Source organism: Camelus bactrianus, chromosome 30 (genome assembly GCF_048773025.1).
Source record: "Camelus bactrianus isolate YW-2024 breed Bactrian camel chromosome 30, ASM4877302v1, whole genome shotgun sequence".
Lineage (NCBI taxonomy): Eukaryota > Metazoa > Chordata > Mammalia > Artiodactyla > Camelidae > Camelus > Camelus bactrianus.
This window is the reverse complement of record NC_133568.1, coordinates 15,233,229-15,255,166: the sequence shown is the minus strand read 5'-3', so window position 1 is coordinate 15,255,166 and position 21,938 is coordinate 15,233,229. Positions and strand designations below refer to the sequence as shown.

Sequence of the window (21,938 nt, the reverse complement as noted above, 5' to 3'; positions counted from 1 at the left end):
AGCTCTAACTGTGTATGTTTGCTTTGCAGATCTGAAGAGAGAATCATAGCACCAGAACGCATGGAAGTCTGTTTTAGAGGATGCATTAGTCAGGCTAAGCTAATAGCTGGAACAAACAACCCCCAAACTTCAGTAGCTTCACACCGCAAAGGGGGTCTATGCCCCTGGTGTCACAGAGCACTGGGGGTGGGCTCGGCTCCCTGTGGTCCTTCAGATCTGGGTGCTTTCAGGCCTTGGCTCTGCCACCCCCTAGGAGCTCAGAGGAACACACTAGGTTCTTTGTATAGGGCTGAACAAAGAGGAAAGAGAAAGTGCGTGGAGGATTACGTGGGAGGTTGTGGGGCCAGGCCTGGAAAAGGCAGGCGTTACGTGGGTTCACATTCTATTGGCCAGCCTCAGTCACGTGGCCCCACGTGACTGTGAAGGAGGATGGGAGATGTAGGCATCCTGGGTGGTCAGGGGGAGGGAGAAATGGGGACTGGCAGTTACGTCCAGTCTCAGCCTCAGAGAGTAACACCAGCAACCTGAAGATGTGGTGGCCCCTGATGTTCAGAGACATATCATGGGTGCCCCCTCAGCCTCTAGAAGACTTTCCTGTGAGGCCTGCTGATGGCCTCCAACCAGGAAAGCTGTTCCCTTTGTCTGTAGAGAAGATAATGCGTATTTCAGGGACACGCAAGGAAATCATGATGATGGAACTGATCTGTCAAGTAGAAATGATACCCAGGCAGTAATCATGGCTCAACAGTTTAAATCAAACCTGCAGTGTTGTTGAGGATGAAAGGAAAAAAGTTAATGCAAAAAGAAAAAGGGAAAGGAACAGGGGAGGTAGGAGAAGGGACCTTTCCCTTTGGACACCCAGCGCCATGATTTTTACCCCCTTTAACAAAGCAACTTTTATAAATATCACAGAGCCTCCCCCAAAATGTCGTGTTTTAAGATTTAAAATTTTGACCTTGAAGAGGGTAATGTTTTTAATTAGTAGAACTGAGGATGAGTTTTGATTTGTAAAATCTACGCAATCTCCTTGTGCCTCGTGATTGTGGACTTGTCTCTGGTTTCAGGGTCACTGCACTGTCCTGCACGGGGCCTCGAATTAAAGAGAGGAAAAGAAGCTGTGAGGGGTTGGGTGGGCCTTTGAAAGATAAATTACAATACGTTGGATCGAATGAAGAGAAATTGGTTTTATCCTGTTTTGCATGGGCTGTATCTTGCTTCGATTTCAGTCTGTACCAGGAGGCTGGCCGTGTTTTCTTTGCTTTAGCTTGCTGATGTGTAACTGCAGATTTAGCAGTTTCTTTTGTGTCCCACTTGCCTCCCAGAATTTGGCCCAACAATTTGGAGTAGCTGAACGATTTATCGGGGACAGATCAGCTGAAATGTGGCTCAACTTGAGTAAAGCAGAAGGAGTGACATAAGGTTAGGTGACTGATGTGTGAGTTTTTGAATTTGATTTGGTTTTACATGGAAAGGTTGAAGCAATGATCCATGTATTCTAATAAAAATCATCAGTACAAATCAAATAAAATCTGGCTTAGTGGCTATTTTCCCACTGTATCACTCATGGCTAGCCTGTGCTGTTACAGACCACATTTGGCAGGCACGGTTTTTTCCTACAACAAAATCTTAAAGTAACATTGCAGTCTTTGCGATGTCAAGAAAGGCATCTTTCTTTTCTAATCAAACTCTCTGCTAATCTCATCAGATAAATCATTATTCTCTACTGACAGCTCTGGCTTCCCCGGACCCCTTCCCTGCTTCTTGTTTTCTCTCAAGATGCCTGGTTAGTGTCATTCCCCAGGTCTTTGCTTCTATCTCCCTTCAATCTAACGACATTTCTTCCATTCCTGAGGAAGAGTTACAGCTCCATTCCTCTTAGTGAATTTGTGAGACCGGTGCATCATACCAGCTCAGCACTTTCTGACCAGTACTCCATTGGTTATGAGATGGGCAAAACACAGGCTGCATCCAAGTTGTAGACCTACTAAGAGAAAAAAAATGCTCTTCCCATGAATTCAACGTGATGAAGCTTAAGAAAATACCAGTGGTTGCCTTCCAATGCATTTCCATTTTTTACCTCTCAAAGCTGGACTAGTAAACTGATGCAGAAGTATTTTGACTAGTTCAGTTTTGAGAGTGTCTTAGAGCACTTGAAAGCGAAAGTAAAAGGAGCAGCCTGGTTTGGAGAAAGCTAGTCATTTTTGTCATTCTAGACTTGACCTGCCATCACAGCCCTGGATCTTTCTAAGACCAATGCCAGACTTGTGTCAATGAAATTGTGTCCTGTGTGGGGCAGCTCAGAGGGGAGATTGCCAATTTTGTTTTCATTACTGACTTTACTTAAAAATGAGTGTTACTGGATGCAAAAACTCCATCATTATAGTACTATTTAACTTTCCTATTTTAGCAGGTATTTTAATGAACTTTAGCAAGTATTCTGTTATCAGTTAGAACGAAATAATAGTAGTAACATGAAAGGATGCAATAAGTCTTACAGGGAATAGCTTCTTTGATACAGGATAACTGCCGACTTTTTCTTTTCATTTTTGTTTTCATGCTTTTGAAAAATGGTGTTAGGCTGCCCATACGTAAGTATGCAACTTCTTTTGATCCCAATTTCATACTTTCAGTGATTCCAGACAAATCATTTTCAGTGAGATGAATCTAAAAAGAACGTTTTGGAAAGCAGAAAGCATAATGCCTAAGTGTGGTTATGTTGCTGTGAAGGAAAATCTAAAACCCTAAAGTGACCAGAATTAAGTCTGATCAAAAACAAGTCACTGATCAAAAATAAAGGCGATGTCAGTGGAATGAATGACAACATCTGGGAACCTTTTTAAACACTGTCATTAATATTGAGAAACCTTTAGTCATTTCAAGTATGTGGATTGTGTTCGTGCGTGTATTGTGATTTTATACACACACACACACACACAGGTAAAAAAGTGTCTGCCAGGCATTCGGCTGAAGTGGAGTTGTGGGGAAAATTTGCTAAGCATTTATAAGTCAGAGTCAAAATCCACCAGCACTGTTCAATTTCCAAAATGGCTTCCTTCCAGGGTTAAAAGGTTTCCACCTTCTATTGATTGGAATCAGTTAACTTTCTCAGTCCCACACGGTGTGCGTCTTTTCTGTCCCGCGGCCACGTTCCTCTCCCAGTCTTGTGTTCAAGCCCTGCTCCTCACTTTGGGCCTGTGGCTGGTTCCTGTGTGGACACAAGCTCTAAGTAATGGGAATACGTTCTTTGTAAGGTGTCAGTTTCCTTCTCACTTTTAGAACATTTTGGATGTGTCCCACTTTTTTCTACCTTTTCTTATTTTGGGGGGGGGGTGCGGCCTTCTGAAAATGTCAGCAAGTTTTTTTCTCTGTCATAAGTTCTTGTCTGTCCACTGGATTTTCACGGAGAAGTCCTGCTGTCACGGCAGGCCTCCTTTGTACCAGGTGGTTTATAGACCGTGTTGGGAAGAGGCAAGGACTGTCTATTCAGGGCAGCAGCGACTCCAGGGTGGATTATTTACCTTGGCTTTCTGCATTGCCTTGATTCACAAGTGGGTTGCTCAATCTTGTCTTCATCTTGGCTGAATTCCTTCCAAGTTAAGAGTATAGGATGTCTTCATTTAGTCTAGTTTCTGCCCTCCCCACTCCTACCTAGGTCACAAAGCTACGGTCAATAATTGTATCCCAGAAAACGTCAGGAGGGTATACACACACAGTTGGCGAGTATTTCCTACCAATTGAAATACAAAAGAAATTTTGGTCCAGTTTTGCATTTTTTGCCCTACATTTCTGTGCTTTTAAAACCCACTCTGTCACAGACCAGAGGACCTGGAATGCTGCCTTGAAAAGTGTGATGGGTTATCGCTTGCTACCGGGGTGAGGAGAGTGTGTGTGTGGAGGGGATTTTCACGTTTTACTTTCTACACTTTTGTATTTTAATTTTTTTCAATAAGCACATGGTTAAAAATTTGTTTCAGTGCTCTTAAAGACTCTCCCCATAGATGGCTGATTAGTTGCGCAGGGAAAAGTTGTAATTATACAGTGGAGAATTCCCACAATCCTTGAGCAGGTGATCAAAGCAGCATACCAAATGAGGGCCAGACGGCCAGGACACCGAGAGGCCCTGTGATACCCTGGGAAGGACACAAGGCCGCTTTTGTGGTATTAGGTCTGCCCGGATATACTCGTGCGAAAGCATCAGATAAACTCAGATGGAGAAGCGTTTTATAAAATAACTGGTTTGTACTCTTCAAAAATGCTAGTATCACCAAAAGAAAAGACTGAGGAACTGTTTCCAATTAAAATAGATGAAAGAGGCCTATTTAATGCGTTGCGTGGTGATCCTGGACCGAGTCCTCTACAAGAGGGGGGGAAGTGCCAAATTGGAGTATGGACTGTGGGCTAGATGAAAGTATGGTATCAGTGATAGATTTCCTCATTTTGATAGCTGTACTGTTTTTGTTCTTGGAAACGCACCCAGAAGGACTAAGAGAAAAAGGGATATGATTGATTCAGCCTTCTTGCAAATGGTTCAGAAACAACAGGTTACGTATTTTAACTGCATTTGTAGTTAAAACCTTTTTTAAATAAAAAAAGTAGGGAAACATAGGAAAAATCCGAAAATACGTATTTTCCTCGATTTCAGTCCTTGATCTTTTCTTGATTAGTTTCCAGTGGGACCAGGCTATCCGTGGTTTTGTTTTAAGGTTCCTGGGCGATTTTAATGGTCAGCCACGTTTGGGAAGCACAGCCCTAGATTACATGTGATCCTTCCAGAAAGAGTTGCTAGAATCACTTTGAGATTGATCAGGCGCCAAGGGATAAGTAACAGAAAGTCCCTCAAAATTGGAGTGAAGGGATGAAAATCGATTTTGTTTCGTTTGGGGATACAAGCTTGATGGAACATTGTTGCACTCTTTCTGGGTTTTAGCCTGATGGATGAAGCCTGCGGTTGACCAGATGCCTTACTGTTCTTTAAAACCCACAAAACCTAAATACTCTTCTTCAAGTTCTGTGCTCTCGCAATTCTGATGAACAAAGTTGTGCTGTCCCTTTGAGTATCCGACTGTACATTTGGGCAAAATGCATCCTGTTGAGCCCATTCAATAAAATAAAAAGATTTTCCCCCTGAATCTAAGCTCTTACAACTTCGCATTGGTGAAGTATCTCAAATTCATTTTTGATGGATTGCTTCCCTTCCAGTACATGTGGAGATGGATTTATAAAACTGTAAATGGTTTATGCATTCGTACAGATTTCCATTGTGTGTGTTTGATACCGATTTTACCTCTTTTTAATTGCAGCGGAGATAAAGAATTTGTAGTTTAAAACAGTAGGAACTGCGTGTTCGGTGATCAAGGAATTAGATAATCTGGCTTGTTTGCTTAAGGGGTCTGTATCTTGAGACTTTTATAGGGCAGTATTAAAGCTCTGAGCCTTCTTATTATGCCAATACCCAGAAGATTGCTTTAATGAGAAGTAAAGGGCCTTTTTCCAATTACAAGGGAATAACTGTATTAAGTTCCTGTGTTATGTCAACCTGCTTTGATTTGATTACTGCGAAAGAAATGGATTTATCTGTCAGTGTTACTTAATTAAGCCTGCTCATTGATGTTTTGCAGAGTAATATAGTGTGCTTTGCACATTTGAGCCTAAATACAAAGAAAATTGGCCTAAAACTGAGACATGACCCCTGAAGATAACATGTAAGATGGATTGCTTGTCACTCCCAGGTCATATAGGCTGCGGTGTTAAACACAGGTGGAAGACTGGAATGCTGAAAGGATGAACTGAGAATCAGTTTGTGGGAGTGATTATTGTAAGCAAAGGGGACGGTGCTAGAAAACTGGATTTTAGGGGGAGAGTTTTGAATTATTTAAAGCTGTTTGGCTTCACCAGCATCAGTCATGCATTCAGAATAAAGAGCAAAACCAGATAAGATGAGAGAAAACAGGAGAAGTAGACTTTGTTAAAGGATAAAGGGAAACAAAAGAAAAAGAAAAAAACTAGGAGGAACGGATGCCATTTGGGGGAAGGTGGACCATTGTGGTTTTGCAGAGCAATTACAGCCTACAAATATTTCAATTAAGCCTGCAGCCCCTTCCCAGAGCCTCACAAATGACACCCCAGGGAGCAAAGAGTTTATAAAGGAAAAAAGAAGAAGAGAGAAAACTGTTACATATTTCATCTTGGCTCCCCCCCCCCACACCATTGGAATAAATTTAATAAATTATTGATCAAATGGGCATTTAAAATATCAATTTGTACATCTTAAGTCATTATAGTATTAGGGATTTTGCAACGTAAGTATTGCATGTCTGGTTTGAAAAACTCCTTATCACTACAGGTGCTGGTTATCAGAGTTACATGTTCTGTCTTATTAAGAATTGAAGCATATTTTAACTGTATTTCTTTGTTGTTTAATGTACCTCTCTAAAATAGTTACCTTTTATTTCTCACACTTTGTGATGTTTATTTGTAAATACATCTTTAAAAGGTACCAGGCACCTAGTTATAAACTTCTCTAAATTATATTCACTTTTAATTTAGGTATTTTGAAGCTTGTCTGTTTAATATTGGAGTTAAATGATATGTGGGTTTTATTTTCAGTCTTTGGATATGGCAGCTTACTTCACATTGTATTCTTACCGGATTTGAACTGTGTCTCCCCTCCAAGAATATTATCTTAGTAAGACTGAGTTTTAAGTGCTTCTAGGTGACTTACATTTTATAGTCAGAGCAGGTATATATAATTCACATCGTTATGTTCTTGCCTCAGTTACTCATGGCTCGCCTTCTTTCTGGGCTCTTGCTTAGAGACCAGATGAACTCTTGGAAGGGCTGACTTCTCTTTAAGAGGAGGACCTTGATTGGTTAGTTTCAAACAGTTGAAATGGAAAGTCACCAAATAACATCCATTTCTCTGTATCTCATGTTCGATTATTCAAGTTAGAATATTATTCAAGTTAGATTATCACACTTCCAGATGACATTGTTTGATGTAAAGAATTCAAGCTTACTTTTATCTCAATTTCATAATCTGACTGTCTCCTCACCCTGAGTTTTCAAGAAGATTTCTGAGTTTCAGAATAGGAAACATCACTGGCCTATTGATGACATCACTGTTACGCATTTTATTTGGTTAATTCCATATTATCTGAGTATCGTGTTATGTGAAAATGCTTTTCCTATTTTATAGTGCTGCAAAATGCAGTTAACTCCCTATTTTAAATATCTGAGATTCTTTAGTGTTCATTTTTGAAAAAGTTTATTTTGAACTTAAGGAAAAAATATTGTTTCAAACAATATTTTAAAAGATATTAATGGAAGTTGGAGGTTCATAAAAGCTAAAAATTGGCCATAATTACCTTCTGAACAAATTTTCCTACTATACTTTTCCCCTCAGTATATCCACATTTCACCTTTCCTTATGCAAGTTCTATGTTTGTATGTGAACTATACAATTATCTTATACTTGACCTTTGAGTTTTCAGATTTATTTGATAGGGAAATCCAGGAACTGAAAGGGCCGGCGTTGACAGCCGTGCTCTGAAAATGGAACGCCCAGGTCCCTGTTCTTCATATTTGAAATCTTTTAGAATTTGTGTGGAATATGTTGCTTCAGCCGTCATTTTTTGCTCAGTCAGATTTGGGATGTGCTGGAAGTTTGTCATCATTGCTTAGATCACTCCTTGTGAAGCATATATTGTTTCTTACAGAAACAGAAAGAAGTGGTCGTGGTTGTGTGGACCTTGTCAATGTTTGAAGTTCCTCAACTCTTTCAACCTCTGTCCTCAGACTCAAATTTGACTTCAAATCACTCTACTTAGAGCTCTTATTATACTGGGTGCTAATGAAAATGTGCACATCCTTAACACGCTCTTTGCTGATGAAATATTTTGAACTCTAAATTCATCTGGCACTGACAGAGAGCATATGCCATCTCAGTTTGTGTGGAGGGCTCAGCCAAGGGTTCTTCCTGGACGAGGAAATTAGTAGGAGCCGCAGATGTACGCAGTCTGTGAGTCTCCATGATGGTGTGGAGATTTAATAGTGTCTGTTTTTGCGGAGAGAAGGCTTTGAGACGGTGTAGACGTCCACATGTCTCAGAACGATTATCTTTCCAGGAAGAACTCAATCTCAGCCTCCCGATGCGTTCTACGTGTGTAGAAACTTTCATTAGGAAATCAATATATTTCTACAAGGATGGGGATTTGTAGACCCTTAGAACAATACAAAACACCACTTTGGTTGTTCTCTTGACTTCATGAAAATTTGGGGCGCTGGTCGTTTGGCATGATCTGGTCTCTGTGTAAGGATAGGATGGCTACACAATCCTACCTCAAATCAACAGTTAGGTAACTCTCACACGTGTTTACTTCAAATCAGGGTTAAACTTACATACTGTTTAGTCTGTGCTTTTAGCTTGGGCCTTTGGTCAGCATGCGTAACTCCTGGTAGTGTGTCATTTACATAACGTACAGAAACGTGTTGCAATGGTGAGGTACAGAGCGGATATTCAAAAGGTAAATTAAGTCATTCAACGGCCCTAACACTCAGTGACTTCTCACGGTGATGGTGCTGTGGAGAAGGTGGGGCTTGTTTGTTTTAAATGTATTGGCCGTTTCTCAAGTCCAGGAGAATATTTGAAAGTCTCTGACCTGTTTAATAGAACGAAGAGTCATAGAACTGTGAGACTCAGCTTTCCTTGAATAAATCACAAGTTTACATATGTGTGTGGTTTGGCTGTCTTAGATTTTGGAAGGTATTGGTAAATTTGGCAGTCCTGGTAGGCATTGGTTACAGTTTACCATGGTCCTGGTGCTCTGCTACGTGTTTAACAAGGATAAATTAACTCATTTACTGTAATAGTAACTCCTTGAGGTTGGAAGCCTTGTTACTCCTTCATCTCCTGTTAACTACCTGCTTTGGGTGGAGCCTGGGTTTTCGCTTCCGTTCTTGACCCAATGGGCCATTACATTTTCTAGGCTGGCACATGTCCTCAGGGCAAAAAAAAAAAAAAAATGTCTTTTCTTCCTCTCTGGGCTCCAGCTTCCGCTTTGATTTTGGCTGGATATTTCCTTACTGTCTTGTCAGCTCATTAGCATTTTAAAGAAGATGAAGCAACTTTTTTTAACCATCGTTTTTAGTGTTTTGTGGGAGAGTTTGTCCCAATATACTAGCCTGCCCTATTTCCAAGAATGGAAATCAAACCCACTTAATTTACAGTTGACAAAAATGAGTTCAGAGAGGCCAGCGACTGCTCGGATCCTAGAGCTGGTCTGTGCAGAGTCATGGCTGAGACCTAGATCTTTACCCAGCTCTTCGTGCTGTGTCTTCTGACCTTTGTCCAGTCTGTTGACAGTTTTGATCTCGCGCTCCACAAGAACAAAGTGGAGATTTGAGTAAGCAGATTGTAAGTTTAATGACTGTGGATGAGAAATTGTAGGAATTACAATTAATCTCTGTATGTCTTTTCTCTAAATGGAGTGTTTGGTCCTAGTTCTGCCCAAACTTCGCTTTTGGGTTTTGGTGCAGAAATGTTAGGCATTTTAAGGAGGCTTTTGCAGAACTGCTGAAATAAAATGAAAATTTATGGATGGTCAGGTTGCCTCCTAAAGCAGCTGTCAAACCTGTGGAAGTTATTAAGTCTGTCCTTGTTTAGGATAAAATATATTAGAAACATTTTGAACAATTGAGCCTGGTTCCGTCTTCTGGGAGAATAATTTCTATCATCTACTTGCTTTTTTCCTTTCCCTCCTTCTGTCAAAGTTACCATCTTTCTGTTATGTATTCCCATCTCGGATAGAGGGTGACAGAGGAACATGGGAGACACGAAAACCAAATATTTAAGTAGCTTCTATCCTGGGCAGTTTTTCATTTGTAACTATGTTGCCTTAATGACTTTCCTGAACAATTTGGGGATTTTTTTTTTAATCTGATGTTCATTGTGAATCTTGTTTCACTCTTTGCTTTGCCCACTTGGGAGCTGCTAGAATTTTGACCCCTCTCTAGCAAATGTCTAGTCCAGCACAGTGCACATTGTAATAAGCTCATCCTACCTCTGGCTTGATTGTTCTCCTGTTTTATTTTCCAATCTCGTGATGTCTTCAGATACTTACTTACATATATTTATTTGTGTTGTAACAATTCTGTAGTCTTTTGTGGACATAGGAATGGGCGTAAGCTTACAAATGAACCCATCTCCTCTGGTGCGATGTGACTGGTGGTAACGTTGAGCTGGTCATGGAGAGATCTGAGCTTCTTACCAGGGAGGCCTTTGCTCTTGGCTTTAACCTTGATGCCACCTTTGTCTCCCAAGGGTGCCATCTAATGTCACCTGGAGGGGGACTCTTTCTAGCCCATCTAAAACTCAATTTCTTCATATAGAAAATGACAGTAGTATTAGTGTATTGAAGTGCTTGGCCCAGTGTCTGACATATTTCAGCTCACTAAATGTTAGCTGCTAGTATTTTTTGAGAGATAAGGAACAATTCATGCAGAGGGAAGAGCAGGGACAGAAACACAGAGGTGTGAAGCATGCACAGTGCCCAGGTGCAGCAGCTGCGAGGAGGGAATGGCCGAGCGTAGTCATGTGTGCGGTTTACATAAAAAGTGAGTCTGGGCAAGAACTACTGGGATGCAGATGTGAGGAAAGGTGGACCGCATGCTGCCGAAACTGGCCACCTGGGCAGGGATTTTTACGATAAGGAGTGAGATGGACAATCCAGTGGTGGTGTGGGACCTGCATCTGTCTTGTGTTCCCACTGGAGGAGGCGGGTGGTTCTGTAGCTCCTCCGTGGGTGAAAATCACCTGAAGACCTTGTTAAAAACACAGTTTTCTTGGCTCCACCTTCAGAGATCCAGTCTCAGTGGGTTTACAATGGACCCTAAGATGCTGATTTTGAAATGAGCATCCCAGGTGATTTGGATGTATGTGGTCCTCAGACGCACTTTGAGATGCGCTGGGATAGTTGTTGAGGAAATGTGCTTGCTCTCTGGCTGGCAGGTCTGATGAAGCTCAGCGGGAGGGAGGATGGAAACAAATGTCTTAAAAATAACACGTTTACATTCATTACATGCTGTAGCTTCGTGTCTTCTTGCTACAGGTAAATGAGCACCAGTTGTACCGATATTCTTTCAAAGATGAAATATCCTCAGAAGTCATAGAGTTGCTGTATTAGGTTTGGGAGAGCTGGGCAGGTGTCCTTTTCTTCTCCATCTAGCAGGAGGCCAAGGGAAGTAAAAGCTTTTAAAAAGACAGCAACAACAGGACAGAAGCAGAAAAGAAGGTACCAGCAGCGTGAGGTCAGGAAATGAGAAAGACGGAAACAGGGAAAGGATGGGAAAAGAGCAGCCACACATGGTTGGTTGGGAATCTATTTGTGAAGGAACCCAGCCAGTATTTAACCTGTTTTGAAAAAGCTAGACTTCCAGCATTTTTAATTAGTGGATTGCTCGCTTTTGAAATTGCCCAGTTGGGAATACTCAAGTTTTGATGTATTTTATTTGCCTGCGAATTAGCAGCCTGCTTGGTTGACCATCATTTTTCCTTTATTCTGTGGACAGAATATTGTATATGAAGGTCTTTCGAAACAGTCCAGCTCAAGTCTGGTTTCAAAGGCATCAGTCACCATGTATTTAGTAAGAATTTGTATTGATTATAAATCAATACAAACCTTTTTCTCCAACTCTATTCTTCTTTTTTGCTCTTTAATAGAATTTGTCCTCTAGCACAGGGCTTCTCAGTCTTGGCACAGTTGACGTTTGGGGTCAATATTTTTTGTGGTGGGAATCTTCTAACATTTGTAGGATGTTCAGCCGCGTTCCTGGCCCCCATCCACTAGCTGCCATGAGCTCTGCCCTGCCTCCATGCCTCTACCCTGCCAAGTTGTGACAACCAAAATGTCTCCAGACATTGCCACATGTCCTCTGGGGACCAAAACCACCCCCAGTGCAGAACCGCTGACCTGGGATTACTGTGGTCCCCTGTCCTCCTTGTCTGTGCCTTTCTTTTCATGTTTAGAATCCTCTTTGAAAATGGAAAAGCTAAAATGGGTCCAAACACTGTGAAGTCTTATGGTAGGTACAGGGATGCACCTCTGTTCCTGCATAACTTTTTGGCCACGTTTTTCAAGAGGAGAAATCTCTCAAATGAATCCAAGCTGGATATTTCAGGAGAACAGGGAGTCAAAATGTGCAGACTTCTGATTGAGAGATTTTGTCATTTATACTTTTTTTTTTTTTGCTGAAAATGATTTGGGGCTAAGAATGCAGAGAACTGTGTAGGCTGCAAAACTTAACTGTGCAACAATCCAGAGGGTTCTACACCTCTGCTGCCTGTATTTCCCCCAGTTCAGTCCACACAACGTAGGCCAGGAGGTTGGGTTGTTAAGCTGCAGGTTTCGGGAAAAGTATTGCACTTCCTCACGAAACCAGATATAATCCTCTGAGCTTTCTTGACTTAAAGCTCGCAGTCACTGATTTTAGCTGTCCACGGGGAATATCTGTTCACGGTTGCATTACCTTCTGAAGCACCAACAAAAGGAACTGAAATAATATTTGTTTAAAAAAGAGAAAAAGATTTCAAGTTCAGTGGTAATAGTTGTTTGTTGTTTCTATCCCATCTCTTAATATATTCCAAAATGCCGTCTACTCCACTGTACCCAGAAGTAAATCAATTAATTCTACTGTGATTACTTCCGCTGATAATAAAGTAGGAGTAATCAAAGGAATGACAGTAGTACATTAAGAGAATAAACAGTGTCATAGAAATGTTAGAAAACACAATAGATAGGAGTGGGTCCCCTGAACCAAAGTTTCCACCTCCTCCTGCAGCTCTGTCAGGGGGAGCGTGTGATGTGGCCGTCTGTTACCCACCGTGATCAAAATAATAGAACAGTGAAACTTTTTATACTAATAAAGGGCCTTTCATCAAAAATCTCAAAAGCCATTTCTAAATATAGAGCGACTGATCTTTAAAACACTTTTATGTTTTGAGCCGTTAATATGGTCACTTAGCTGTTAGACTCTCCATCCTGAGCATTTGCCGCTTAAAACCCCGATTGGGCATCTAGTGATTGGTCAGCATCAGAACTTCGGTGCCACAGGGTTTAGAGAATTCCAGCTTTCTGGTTTGCATATAGATCTCTTCACCATCGTTTATCCAAATAAAACATTGCTTTAACAACTTTCATGTCCATGTCTCAATGCCCAGATTACAGATTATAGGTCCAAGTGAGGTGTCTATTAAAAAAAAAAAAAACTGAGACAGTATTGTCTTCACTTTAAACTTAAAAGAAATTCTGATATCCTTATAATGCACTGATGAAAATGGACTATCTAGTCTTTTTTTTTTTGTCTTGCGTATTTTTGTTGCGCGTCTGTTGTTCGGTGGGATAAGCCTTGGCAAGAGCACAGGAAGGAAGAGCATCGTGCCGTGGATGCTGCTAATATTAGTTTGGCTATTTACCCGATTTAACTTGTGTATAAGGTGCTGTTAGTGTATTTTTAACTTACCTTGTCCGAAAGATTTTAATAAAACTTTAAGTGCAGTTTCAGGTCTATAAAAGTTGAGGCTATGAAACATTGTGAAGGATGGAAGTAATTTTTATGTTCATACCTCTTGTTCCTGAGGGTCCAGTTCATTTCTGCTGTGAATATAAATGAGTTAATTTAAGTAGATGGGTCAGAAGCCGCTATCATCGTGGTAGCCTCGTGCCTGATTCTTAATTAAAGGCAACAGGAGATTAATTTGAAACATTAATTTAAAAGTGCATATACAAAAAGAATTATTGCAAGAAAGCCTAAAGAACTTTTCTCTTGTCCCCAGATGTAGAAGACAGAAGTAGCTCAGGGTCCTGGGGGAGTGGAGGACATCCAAGCCCGTCCAGGGTAAGTATATCTAATCTTTTCCTCACAACCAGACATCCACATATGTAAATTGACAAACTGAAGGTGAGTTTCTCTCTCGCCGCCACACAACCACTCAGATATATATGCAGGCTGAGTTTAATGAGAATCAGCTCGTGTTTGGCTTTTTTTTTTTCGCTCTCTTATTGGATGGTATTATTGATTTTTGACACCTGTTCCACTTTGGCTAACCAGAAGAAAAATCCTTCATTAAATATTTGGCCTTACTTTGCCAGTTATTGATCCAGTGTTACAGAAAGTTATTTCCTGTAGATGGCACACCTTTGGAAAAATTCCTAGTAGCCATGTGATGTATTGGGGTAAAGAGACCACTGAGAAATTCTGACGGCATAGGATATTCTAGCCTGTTACAAACTACACAGTAGATCTGAGTTGATTTCACTTTGTAAACATGTGACTGTTCCACCAGTGGTGCCTTTGGCCACCAGTGGCTTCATTCATTGATTTGGTCTGACATTTTTGCTACTCCTTTGAGGTTGTTAGTGTGGGTGTAATGGAAAGACCATGGTGCAGGGTGCAAATGGCCGAGGCGGTTAGGCAGTGTTTTTGTACGTGTATGACCTTGGGCGTGTCATTTCACTTCCTTGGTTCTTATTTTCCTAATGTGTAAAATGAAGAAGTAGAACCAGAACATCTTTCATGCTCCTTCCAGTTTGTACATGTGATCTGTCTTTAACGGAATCATTTCTCGGCCCTCTGAAATCCACATCAGCTCTTACAATACACATACAATACCCTACGTTAAAAATAGACCTGGAGCACAGAGTGAAAATTGCCCCTCCCCCAGCCAGCTGTGTGGCTGGATAAAGCATTCTGCAGGGAGGGTAGCATTTTACTGTAAGTGTTTACATAAATTTGAGTCGGAGCGAGGTCTCTATTTTGGCATAAGAGGTAAGGAAGGTAATCCAGCTGTCAAAAGGCATAGTTCTCCATTTCCACCTGTTCTTTGGCCTTGCGGTCCGCGCTCAGTCTTCAGGGGTTAGCAGGATCCGTGAGCTTACCAGTAACTTTGTCGAGCCCTTAGTACCAGCTGTCGAGTTTGACATTCTCATGCATTATATGGATGGGTTGAGGAAATCTTTCCTCCTCCTCACATTACAGTCCGCACTTGCAGAAATAAATCCATTCCCCTTGACAGCAAGTGTAGGAGACGACAAAAGTTCCCTCTTTTGTGTAGTTCATTCACATTTACTGAACTTCTTCTGATTTCTCGGTTTAATTCATACTTTGCTTCTGAGAACAAGGTCCGTTTAAGATCTCCCTGACTTTTATTTGATTTTCATGAACTGTCCTGCCATTTTTTTTTCTAGGGACTATGTGGGTGGATAATTTTGAATCAGTATTTTGTAATTTATGTTTTCTAAATCCAGGGAGTTTGGGTGAGACAGATGATCGTGGTTGACTTGTTTCGGACAACCATGCCCAGTCTCTCTTTCCCCATCTTCAAGTGGGGATATGTTCAGTTACCTTGAAGCCCTGAGGCTGAAGTTGGATAATGTATATTAAGCTCTGAGTAACTCTGTAGGCTGAGGTCACTTAATAAATAATAATTAGTATTATGCAATGCCTGGCACAGAATGGGTGAGTGTAAAACCCATGCTCGGTATTTAAAACATGACATCTTTTTATACGCTGACATATTGGCAGCGTCGCATTACAGTATCATTCAAGTTAATTTTTATAAATGAGGAAAAGGGATTGAAAATGGGGTTGTTTGGAACCATACGGTTTCCAATGATGCTCTAGTGAGGTGACGTGTGTTTTCATTTCTGGTACAGCAGCCGTCTTTTTTGTGTGGCCAGATTCTGCCCTTTGGCTAATGTGCCCACTGACACCTCTGAGTAAATTTGACTTAGTCTTTATGGGCAGTGCGACCAGCTGAGCAGAATGACTTTTTTTATTTTTTTTACCTTTTTGGTCACTTTATGTACCTTAGTAGACTGAAATTTGAGCCCTTATCGTATAGCTGATTTTAATGCTTTCCTATGTTATCCAGTTCCTCCATGAAAAGCAAGTGACAGGGCAATTTCAAAACATTATTTTAATTTAAATTTCCCCTTAAAGCAATGAGATAATCATAACAATCAAATTTCCAGAGATGAATGTCTGCTTTAAAACTGTATTTTTGTGTGTTTGTGTCATGACTTTGTCCAAGTCCAGAATTTGTGCTTAAGTTCTGATGTTCATTCATAGACCAATTGTAATAATTTTTACCGTTCTTGTGTGTTCATTACTTATGGAATGATCCAGTTTTCTTACAACCATGATAACAACTATAACAAAATGTTGAAATTTCAGTATCTTAAAACCAAATGTTGCCCATTGAAAGGTTCTCCCTTAGCCTTCCAAAGGGAACTCATTACAGGTGATGGGTAATTTTCCCCTATAGCACAATTTTGTGGGGTTTTTTTTTTTTGAAATAATGTGGGCTTATGAAAATAATAACTTTTAATATTTACAATATATTTTATATGTCAGGTGTTTTACGTGCATTATTTCATGCAGTCGTGTCTATTACTTCATGGAATTGGTTCCATTAATATTATTTGTCCAGTTTCACAACGATTAAGAGGAAAACGTGCACTCTGCAGACTCAAGAGCCCTCTTTTGCTCACTGTACCTATGAAGATGCAACATCCTTAAATGGGATGCCCGGGTGGCGATGGTGGACTCCAGCTTGTTGGGTCAGAGATGTGTCGGGAGTGGGGCATCCTTATGTGCTGATACATTCATGGAAAACGTAAACTTACGCTGTTATTTTGTTTACAGAACTATGGAGATGGAACTCCCTATGACCACATGACCAGCAGGGACCTTGGGTCACACGACAATCTCTCTCCACCTTTTGTCAATTCCAGAATACAAAGTAAGATGAATTTTGAATTAACATAAATTTTTTGAATGCTTATGTTTTACCATGAAAGGGAGAATACAACCCCAGACAGAGCTTCTGTTTTTAGGAACTTGGATTTTTTAGCCAGTTCACTATAGTAATTTTACATTGCAGAAAAATATTGACAGTCTGTGCTTGGTAATAGCACATAGAGGACTAAGTTTTACAACATGTGGAATTACCTAACTTCAATGATACTGAATCCGCATGGAAATTTTGTGTTCTTTAGACGTAAAGCACTTCTCCCAATTTCAGTGTTGCAAGAGTATTTTTCTAAGTTTAAAGTTGAAGACGTGAAAGAGGTGAATATTTAGAATAAAAATATCGTTGGCCCTGTCAGTTGGCAGTTAGCGGTGAATTTTTATTAAAGGAGTTATGGAAGTCCCTTTAAGAATAGGTTTAGTGTGCTTCAATCAAAGTTCAGGTTGAATTGTAAAATCTGGCTGTGTATTTACCAAGGCATGAACTTTAGTGCTGATGGTCTAGGAGGTCTCCATCCTACCTCGTGAAGTGACTGACGTGTAGTTTGAGACAGTCTGCGAGTTTCCAGCATGTCTTTCCTACTGATATCCTTAGCATGTTTTTCTGCTTTGACCACCCTGTAGGGATGTTTTGTTTTGTTTTTTAACAGCAGTAACCTGAGCAATGAAAAGATAATTCAAAATGGCTCAAAAGGTCCCAAGAGATGGTTACTTTAATTTTGATTGGGGAAAAAAAGATTTTTGTTCTAATACATATGTGAGTTTCAACACTATTAGTAAATCTCTCAACTTGGCCAAATTCAGTTGTGAATCCATCAATAAATGAGGTTAAGTTTCTTGGCATGAGCTGCTGGACTGGACTCCAAGGAAAACACACAGCCATATGCATGTCATTCTGAAACCATAATCTCAGATGCTTCTAAGCAATGTCCTGAGTTTTAAGCCTTGGACACTACGCTCAGTATTTAAGATACAGATGGTTCTTGAATCTCAGTCATTTTTTCAGAAATCACCATCAGATCCACCTAAAGGAACTTCAGATATTTAACACAAAATAGTCAAAGCAGAGAAAGACCAGAAATTTATTTTTAATGAGTGATGAAGTGTCATCCCAACTTGGAGGAGAACCAGGATCTCAAGGTCACCTTTGGTCGCAGGCTGCTCTTCTATTTATTCTCTTTTTTACTTTAAAGTGTTAACTTTCATAGTTACGTTTAACTTTGTAACTAAAGCAAGAATCCCAGTTTGGTTTTTTTTTTTTTTTTTTTTTTCGGTTGTTGATAGGAAGGTGAACCACTTCCTGTTTCCAGGATAGACAGATGCAAATGGCTAGATGTATTAGTCAGCTTAGACTTTAAAGAAAAACTTTAGACTCTTGAATGATGAGTAACACTTTTCAGTCCTGACACCTTCACTTCTCTAGTCATGCTCACCCAACTTTATAAAATAAAATAAAAGATTAACTTGAAAACAATATTCTTGAAAGGTAACATCTAAAGAGTATATGAAAGAACTTCCTTAGAAGATTCTGAAATGAGCCTCTGATGAGCTAAAGTGAGTAAAATAGGATAAATAAATTACTGCTCTTATTTAGAAGCTTGTTACATACATTAAAAAGAAGTTTTCTTAAAGAACAACTAGACAAATTAATATGACAGAACACGCCAGGCAATACAAAGATATCAAAGAATTGTTCTTCCTGTGTCCTCGTGGGCAGCTGTTTTACCATCCAAATTTGTTTTTCAATCCAAATAGTATTTAAAATAAAAGTGGGCTGAGAATCTCGAGCCAGAATGGCGAGAGCTGACTCTTTTCACTTGGTTGTTGTTTAAGCTGAAAGTCCATGTCAGCTGTGTTCTTTTATCCCGTCTGCCCTCCTTCCCATTAAACTCTTAAATATGGAGGCCAAGACAGTCTCCTGCATTGTGATAGGAAATGCTCCTCTGTCCGGGAGGCTCCCACCCACTGTTCCCCATGAAAGGACTTCTCTGTTAGATAAGCTGTCTGGTTTGAAACATGGCTCTTGATTGTTTACAAACTGCTACATTTTCCACCTCAAGCAGATTTTTGCACAGAAAAGAATTGTGTTTGGGCTAAATGGTTGATCTGACATTAACGGTGCAGTGTGAGACTGGGGTCAGAGAAGTCACTCTCAGAGCGCAAGGGCATGGCACAGTGTGCAAAAAAAAAAAAGGCAAAGGGAGAATAGGACGTTTAAACAACTATGCAATACCTTCCATTTTTACTTTGGAGAATAATTTTTTAAAGTGTTTTTAGAGAACGGACCAGGATGCTGCGTTAAAAAATTCTTCCCAGCCTTATAATTTCCCACATCCCAAACGCCTTCTTGATTGGCTTGAGTATTTCAGGGCTAGATTCAGGGAACAAAGATTCTCATTGATTTTGCCCAAGCTGCTGTTTATTTAAAATGAAACCACTTTTGAAATGAGCCATGCTTGGTGTTTTGCTGCACCTTTACAAAGAGAAGATAGATCGTTTTCAAGCAATTAAAGGCAGCCAATTTACAAATGAAGACAAAGATAAAATCAGATCTATTAGTATAGCCAACAGTTTGAACTCACAGCATGCATGGGATATTCTGAACTGCTCTTTGTGTCCAGATCCATATTCTGTGTTATGGTCTTTGTGAAAGTTTTCATTCTACCAAAAGAAGCTATTAGACTTGACTGTAAGTTTTTAACAACGATCCAGCATCCACTTTCAGAATCTTCAATTGTCATTACAACTGCAAAGGATTTCTTTCCATGTCAGAGATTTGATTCTGCTGGGATGTCACATTAGAGTAAAAGCTATAGCATCAGGAATAAATCAGCCACTTTATTGGACCAGATTCTCTTTTGTCAAATCAATCAAGCCTGGGACTGAATTAGGCGTCTGCCACAGAAATAAGTGACACTAATTTTACGGGAAAGAGTTATTAACTGCAGATGACCTATATATATTTTTTTTTGGTAAACTATTCACTTAGTGAGGTTTTATTTTATTGCAAGGAAAGAAAAAAGTAATGAACCACTCTCTTCTTTTGGGAGTGAATTATTATTATATATTTTGTTCTTTGTGGAGTACACTGTTTTGGAGGAATGATGCAAGCATTGCTAACATTTGCTTATAAAACTCTTTTATGGTAACAAAACCCTTTATTACAAGTCTGAACTCTTTGATTTCACATGACTGGTTTGGCATAAATATTACAATTTTTGTAATATAATATGTACCTCTAGCACCAAAATACAAAAACTTAATTTACTTGTGTATCTCAAATTTATGCAAAGTGGTATATAATTTATGAGTAAGAGAGTGCCTCCATTAATTTATTCCTTTCAAAATAAGCTTGAATATCTGAATATAATAACTTATTTGATAGTTTGAATCCGTAAACTAAAAATAAACAAATGAACATAAGCGTACTCACATGCGTGTGTATGCATGCGTATGCACACACGCACACACACACACCTATTGTGCTAGAAGAATTAATGACACTTCTCGGTTTATATGGACTCCTTCCACTGCTGTCTGTGGTTATAACTGCCATACAAAGTTGATGAGTTGATAATATGTAAATCCTTTAAAGAAAAGCATAACTAAAATAAACAAAAAAGCAAGCCCCTAAGTTGTTTTTTATGGGGTTTTTTTTTTTTTTTGAGCAAGTGTGCATGGCTTTTTGTTTTTCTTTTAGTGTGGGGAAGTCTGGAGGAGTTGAGAGATTTCAGCACTGAGTCATTTAGCTGACTGCCCGCTTTGACCAATTCATAGAGTTCTCTTTTTAAATTAAAAAAAAATTAGTGAGGTGTAACTGACATATAACATTATGTTAGTTCTAGGTGTACAACATAATGATTCAATATTTGTATGTTGGACTCTTTTACTGGACACTTCCTGAGTCCTCACTCATTGTTTTCATTGGGTAGAGACAAACAAGCCAGTTTGCATGTTTACTTGTTTGAAATTCCACACCCTGTTCTGGAGAAAACTAATCACTTCTTCCTTGCATATGATTATTAATGATAGTAATGTACACTTTATCTGTTGGAAACTTGTTCGCTGCAGTTATTAAACAGTTTGATTAAACCTTTACAGGTGGTCAGTGGGTAGCTTTCAGAACATGCTAATTAGACAGAGGGGCCATGGGTCTGAGCCTTGGGTTTTAAGAGGATTATATGCTATGGAATAGTTTGAAAATCCTGGTAAGAACTACATACAAAGAGTATAGATTTTTTTTTAACATTCCTGTTTGCTTGTTTGTTTTGGGCCAAGCATTAAACTTTTGCAGGTAATTGTCCAAATATTTTTACAATGAGAGACAATATATTTTCCAGCTACAATTTTTGGTCCAAGGAAGGACCTAAGCATGCATTTTCCTTCCATTGTTCCAGAGCCTTAATTGAAAACCAGATTGTTTGAGGGAGCGAGTTGCCGGTAAGATGACAGACATGCAGTGGTAACCGAAGGATGTGAAAAGTGATAATTTTGTACGGTTGGATGCAGCTTAGTTCAACATCAGCTGCTGTGTTTTAACATGCCCCCTTGTGAATGGTTCGGTTTCCTTCTTGTGGTATTTGGTTCTTGTCCCACTCATGGTACTCCACCAGCGCACTGAGTAATTTCCCATCCTACAGTGACTGGTTTCTAAACCAGCTCAGCGGAACATTTTACTGCAGGATTAGATCGCGGCCCAGGCAGAACTGCAGAAAGCTGCTGGCTTACAGGATGACCTTTGAATCTCATCTGGGTTAGCGGTTGATATTTTGATTTGGTTACTGTGGTCATATTGTGACAGCTGCTAGCTCATTATAATTCGGTTCCACTGCCCCGTCTGCCTAGCAGGAATATTTAGGTTTGTATGACTTCAAAGTGTTTATGGCTACCCTGAGTTTAGCCCAGCATAAAGGTGAAGTGTTGTGAGCGCTTTCAAATCCCAGTGGCAGAGGCCAGTGGCACAGTCTTCTTGTAAAGCAGCGAATGTGAGTGCATGTTAATACACGGAGTTTTTCTTTTCGTTGTAAAACTGGAACTACCCCATGAAGAGGCTCTTACTAGGAAAACCGTTTTGAAAACCTTAACTTGCAAAGGGAAAGAATGACCACAAAGAAACATAGTTTTTTCAAAGCATG

General features: G+C 39.9%; 1 protein-coding gene across 12 annotated transcripts in view; it reads left to right on the top strand.

Annotated features, from left to right (window-relative positions):
* Nucleotides 1–21,938, top strand: part of TCF4 (transcription factor 4) — a 344,588-nt gene that overhangs the window by 101,172 nt on the left and 221,478 nt on the right. For all 12 annotated transcript variants that reach the window (XM_045521494.2, XM_045521501.2, XM_010961328.3 and 9 more), the window contains 2 exons: nucleotides 13,829–13,890; nucleotides 16,699–16,795. In XM_045521494.2, coding sequence (XP_045377450.1) covers nucleotides 13,829–13,890; nucleotides 16,699–16,795 — 159 coding nt within the window. The remainder of the gene's footprint in view (nucleotides 1–13,828; nucleotides 13,891–16,698; nucleotides 16,796–21,938) is intronic.